The 5,840-nt window shown below is 56.6% G+C and overlaps 1 protein-coding gene across 1 annotated transcript; it reads right to left on the bottom strand.

Annotated features, from left to right (window-relative positions):
* Window positions 1-615: 615 nt before the first annotated feature.
* LOC121350618 (voltage-dependent T-type calcium channel subunit alpha-1H-like) lies at window positions 616-2,134 on the bottom strand. The gene is made up of 3 exons (XM_041462070.1): window positions 1,823-2,134; window positions 1,130-1,577; window positions 616-692 (listed from the first exon to the last, which is right to left on the bottom strand). The coding sequence occupies exons 2-3, from the start codon at window positions 1,557-1,559 to the stop codon at window positions 616-618; spliced, it is 507 nt and encodes a 168-aa protein (XP_041318004.1). The 5' UTR covers window positions 1,560-1,577; window positions 1,823-2,134.
* Between the last annotated feature and the right edge of the window lie 3,706 nt (window positions 2,135-5,840).

The following is a 5,840-nucleotide window of genomic DNA, read 5'->3' as shown; positions in this document are numbered from 1 at the left end:
CAAGGAGCACTTTAGGAAGAGGAATTTAAGCCCAGATTTGCTGCAAGCAGAGACTTCACCCAACAAGAGCAGAGCCAAGAAATCAGCTGGGGCCAAGGAGCTCCATTTTCCAGAGAAAAGAAATTGGGAGAGGGATTTTTCCCGACTAAATCCAACCCTTAATGAATGCCTGAGTGTTTTTAGCAATCACTACAGAACCAAAGTTGGTCAACATCTTGTGCAAAACAAAAGGAGCCCCAAATCCATAAAAACTGTAGGATTTTCCCTCTGATGATTCCTGCAGCTCCCAGCCCGGGGCAGCATTCCGGGGAGGAATGTGCAATTTCTGCTGGGCTGGCTGCTGGGGAGAACCAGGGGCTTGTGTGGGGAGCTGAGGCAGATCAATAATCAGCTTATTAATAAATAATGGGGTTAATAAATTAATAAATAAGGGGGAGAGAAGCAGGCAGGGATAGGGGGCAGGGAAAAGCAGGAATTCTCCACACAATGCCCGTGCTAAAAGCTCACTTCCCAAAGATTGCCTGCACAAACTGACAACTCTCGCTCGCACCCAGCATTCCGGGGAAAATTCCACCTCCTGGATGTCACGAGCCAGAGGAAAACGCTGCTGGGTGATTATTTAACATTCCTAAAGCCGGGAAAGGACACCGGGAACCGCGGAGATTTAAGGGATTCACTGTTCCCTTCCTTCCCTGCAAGTTGCAGCAGAACAAAAGCGGAGGGGACTTTTCGGGAATGTGCCTTTCCCAAAGCAACTCCAGCTCCATTTTTCCCCGTCGGGAAAGCTCCCGTGCACTCGCGGCTCTTATATAAACAGCGGAGGGGCTGATCCCCCCCGGCATTCCAATAAAATCAAGGTCGCCTTTGGAATTGCGAGGATTCCCATCCCAGCGAGCCGCGAGTGGAGTTGAGGGATTTTTTTTCCCGCTGGGAATTTCGGGGGGCCGCGGCTCCGCACCCCCCGAGCGGCTCCGTCCTGCCCGTCCCGGACACTCGCACGGAGCCGCTGCGGGACCTTGGCGTGCCCCCAGCACGGGGGACACGGGGGACACCGGGGACACGCTCCCTGCGTGTCCCGCTGCCACAAATCCCCCTCGTCCCCCTCTCCGAGCTGGCACTGGGGACACACCGAGGACACGCCGGTGGCTCCGTGGCATCCCCGGGGCGCTGCCGGCAGCGGGGACGCGCAGCTCCGCTGGGATGCTCCGGCCACGGGGAGGGTCCCGGGGGTGTCGCGGTGTCCCGGGGGTGTCCCGAGGGAAAGGATATGGGTTACAGACCAGCCTGAGGCACCAGCTGCGCGGGCGGGTGGTTTGCTTGAGGCAGAAGAAGGCGGTGGGTGCCAGCGCCGGGTAAGGCACCTGCTCCTCCTCCTCGGAGCCCAGCTCGGCGGGCGGCTCTCTGCCGGGGGAGCCGCTGCTGGAGCCGGAGCCGCTGCCGGAGCCGCTGCCGGCATCCTCGGGCGGCTGCTCGGCGGGGCGGCGCGGCGCCGGCAGCGCCGTGATGGGCACCCGCACCTCGGCCGGGCGCGGCGGCTCGCGGCTCTCGCCGGCGCTCATGGTCGCGGCCAGCGGCACCTGCGGGGCGAGGGCAGCGGGTCAGGGCCGGGCTCCCTCCGCCGCGGCTCCCGGGGATGCTCCGCCGGGTCCCGGCGCTCCAGCCACAACAAAGGCGGGCGGGGGGAGGTCGAGCCTCCGCCCGGGCGCGGCCGCTCCCGCCCCCCACGGCGAGCTGGGGGTGTCCCCCACCCTTCGGGGACCTCCCGGAGGAGCCTTCTGGCGTTTGGCTTTGGGGGATGGTGGATTCTTGGGGGGTGTCCTACCTCAGTTGGGCGGAGCGCGGTGTCCCCAGGGGCATAGCCGTGCCTTGCAGCTCACATGGGACCGGCGACAATCGCGGCTCCGGGGGGTGGCCGAGCCCCCCCCTCCCAGGCACGGTGGCACCCCCAAAATCCAGCGGGGGGGGGAAGGGAGGGGTTGGGGCTCGGCGTGCGGCGCCCGCCCGCGGGGATGGAGGATGGAGGAAGGCTGGGGAGAGGAGGAGGAGGAGGAAGAGCAGGAGGAGGAGGAAGAGGTGGCGGGGGCCGTTCCCGAGCCTCTCCCGACGGTAAATCCCAAGGAGCGAGGAGGAGGCAGCTCCGCCGAGCTTCGCCCGTGCCCAACAGGAAACTTCGGATTTACCGGGGGAGGAGGGAGAGCGAGGGGAGGGGAGAGCGGGGGCGGCGGGGGCGGGGGCCGGGAGGAGCCGGGGCAGCCCCGCATCGCCCCCTCCCCCGCCTTTGTTCGGGCTCCGCGCGGCGCTGCGGGACGGGAGCGCACCCATGGGTGGGGGGCAACGAGCCGGGGACCCCCCAAAGCATCCCCGGGCGGGCGGAGAGGATTTGGAGCGGGAGGTGCGGGTTTGGTTCCGCTCTATCCTGCGAGGGCTGCGCGGCTCCGGTACCTCCAAAGGAGGGAGACCCCAAAAAGGGGGGGATGCGCCCCTAAAAAAGGGAGATGGAGCCCCAAAAAGGGGGATCGCCCCTCCCGGCGCTCCCCCAGCCCCTGGATGAGCCCAGGTTGGAGGTAGGAGAGGTTTAATAACTAAGCTCGGCTCTAAGCTCGCAGCTCAGCTGCTCTAGGGTTTAACTCCCAAGAAACTCCCAGAGATCCCAAGAAACAGCTCAGGGAAAGTCCTCACTTGCTCCAGCCCTTCAACTCCGCTCGGGAAGTTTTATCCCTTTGAATTCCTTGGAATTCCGTGAATTCTCTCAAGCTGGGGGTGCGGGGATGGGATTGAAATCCAGGAATGGATGTGTTGCCGTCCCCTGGAATGTTTTCAGGAGTGCGAGTTCATTATCCAGCAGCACATTCCATTTGCAAATGCAGCTCCCGATGTTCTTCCCGGTTAATAACTGGGAACTGATTGGGAAGAGAGGTCAGGCGGCTTTCAAAGCACCCAAAGCTGAGCCTAATGGAGCTCCTAAAGAGCTGGGATCTAGCGGCGATTCCAAGGTTTTATGGGATGTTCCGAGTTGGGATGAACAGGGTGTGGCGATTTTAGTGTGGGATACAAAGGGAAAAGCCCCGCCAAGCAGGAGAGAGGGGAATGGAAAAGATCTCGAGGATGGAATCCAAGCCTTCCCAAAAATTCATCAGGATGATCCAACCTGTGTGCAGGGGCTGCTTGTGGGAATGCCACGGGGATAGGAGGGATATGGGATGAAGGATTGGGATGAGACACATGGGAAAATCCGAAGGGAATCACCTGGATCTCCTTCCAGTTGAATTCTGCTTGAATTCCTTCCCTGGGGTAGAATTCTCTCTGTTTCCTGCCCTTTTTGCCAATGTTTTCAATGGAAACTGGGGTGAGTTTGTGGGAATTCTGAAGGATGTGGGGTTTCCAGCTCACGTGGGGGTCTCAGGCGGTGGCGGGGGCCGTTCCCGAGCCTCTCCCGACGGTAAATCCCAAGGAGCGAGGAGGAGGCAGCTCCGCCGAGCTTCGCCCGTGCCCAACAGGAAACTTCGGATTTACCGGGGGAGGAGGGAGAGCGAGGGGAGGGGAGAGCGGGGGCGGCGGGGGCGGGGGCCGGGAGGAGCCGGGGCAGCCGGGAATTCTGAAGGATGTGGGGTTTCCAGCTCACGTGGGGGTCTCAGGCACATTGTTTCCCAAGGCTTTGGGATTCCTGACTCTGGGAAAGAGAATTCCAGAATGATGAGGAGGATCCTTGCTCTGGCCACATCCCTGGAATTGTTCGAGGATGGGGCTTGGAGCATCTTGGAATAGTGGAAGGTGTCCATGTGGAAAAAAAAAATCAACTTTAACTAATTCCAACCCCATGGAATTAACCCTGGGATAAACAGAGCAAGATCTGCCCTGCTCCTCCCAGTCTCTTGTGGGATCCTCAGGAATTACAGGAGGGAATAAATCCTCATGCAGCTCTGAGGATGGATTTGGGGGTGGATTGGAGGATGGATTTGGGGATGGATCCAGCATTCTCCGGAGCATCCTGCTGTCCTGACACCCCGCTGGAAAACCGGGAATTTTACTGCCTGCCTTTGGGATGGGGTCGAGGCATCTCTTGGCCCCTCCTTCTCCCCATTCCCGTTTGACTCCACCTCCTGTTTCCCTCTAGAATTCTTTGTCCCGAGCTGGAGAATTCCAGAGTGGGAAACTCCAGAAGAGCTCCACCAACTCCCAACCACTGCTTCCTTTTGGAATTTAGGATTTGTCCTAATGAGCTGGGAGCAAAGTGTGGAATCTGCAATGCAATCCCTGCTTTGCACAGTTCTCACCCTTTCCATTCCCTTCCCCTTTCCCCTTGGTGGCACCAAATCCCAAATCCGAGGGAACAAAATAATTGGAATTGCTGCTAATTCCTCAAATTAATTATCCAGGATGCTTATGGAGAGCTGGATGTGTTGGAGGAGTTCATCCACCCAGGGATCCATGCAGGAAATGTCAGGATTAATAAATTCAGGATGTTTTAGGAGGAATCATTGAATTTGGGATCTGTGGAGCCTCCCAATCCCTTTTCCATCCCAGAAATTTTTTGGCTTTTCCCTTCCAGCCTCAAAGTAAAATCCAAGATCAGGGAGTGCATCCAGAGGGGAATTTACATCCCTGCTAAAGTTTGGGATGGAGCAGGGAATGTTCCAGCTGAGGATGGATCAGGAAGGACAAACCACATTCCAAAGGTGCCAGGGAACAACAGCCAGGATTTGTTCCTGCTCTGGGAGTCACATCCGGCTCTTTCCATGATTTTTTTATGGATCACTCCCGGTTCTTTTAATGCTCTGCTGGTTTTATTGGGATTTATGGCGTTCCCACCAGGCCTAAGAGGGAAAAGTCAGGGACTGATGATCCTTAATCACATCCCAAACTCCTGGAAGTTCTGAGGGATCTGAGATTCATGAGAAGGAGCATGCAGGAATTTCTGATCCCAAAGTAGAAACACCTGGAAGTTCTGAGGGATTTCTGATCCCTGGGAAGGAGCAGCCAGGGATTTCTGATCCATAACCACATCCCAAACTCCTGGAAGTTCTGGTGGATCCCAGATCCCATTCCCCATCCTCTCCAACCTTGGGAATGTCGCTTCCTGCCTCCATTTGTCCTCTTGGAAAAGGGGTTCGGGAAGAGCTGGGAGCAGGATCCCATCTCCATCGATTGTGTGCCCTCTGCTGGCAGCCTCTTTTCCAGGGAAAAAAGGGAAAATCCCGCCGGGAAGGATTTGGGGCTGCCCTTTAAATATGGGAAAAATCCTTGGATACGATCTGATCCTCACGGGAATTTCCTTCTGCTCTTCCAGGAGCAGGGAAAGAGCTTGCGGATTTCCTTTGGAGCCGGTTGGATCCCGCAGGAGCTCCTGAATCCCAGGCATCCAAATCCCTGGATTTCATGAAACATGGGAAAACCATGAGAAGGAAATGCTGATGTTTTCCAAGAAATCAATTTTTAAGGGAATTTCGGATATTGGGAATAATGGAATCAAGCCACCTGCACTTCCTAAATATTCCCTACAAAATTCCTTCCCTCATCCAAATTTGCATTCCCGAAATTCAGGTTGGCACCTCCAATTCCCAGAATTCTGCTTTCAAGCTGTGATTATTTTTTGGGAAGCTCAGCACTTCTCTGATCGGAATTTTCAACCCAGAATGAGGTTAGGGAACCTTTGGGCCAGGTTAAAAACCTTGGAAAAGTTGGAGTTCATTCCTGATAATCCTCAGGGATGAGTTCAGGGAGGAATTCACCTCCTTGGGCCAGGGGGGAATAAAGTAATTTAATTTTTCTTTGTTATCTGGGAGATTCCTTGGCCTCCTGGCCTGGATGTTCATTTTTTGGGGATAACAAGGAAGGAATGA

This window comes from Pyrgilauda ruficollis, unplaced genomic scaffold (genome assembly GCF_017590135.1).
Source record: "Pyrgilauda ruficollis isolate IOZ18807 unplaced genomic scaffold, ASM1759013v1 scaffold16, whole genome shotgun sequence".
Classification (NCBI taxonomy): domain Eukaryota; kingdom Metazoa; phylum Chordata; class Aves; order Passeriformes; family Passeridae; genus Pyrgilauda; species Pyrgilauda ruficollis.
This window is presented reverse-complemented; position numbering and strand designations above follow the sequence as displayed.

Excerpts from the sequence above, each read along its gene's own strand:
- LOC121350618 (XM_041462070.1), bottom strand. The coding sequence starts at position 1,559 with ATGAGCGCCGGCGAGAGCCGCGAGCCGCCGCGCCCGGCCGAGGTGCGG. Across the intron at positions 693-1,129 it reads GAGCCACCGGCGTGTCCTCG|GGAAGGAAGGGAACAGTGAA; the intron begins GTGTGTCCCCAG and ends TGCAACTTGCAG.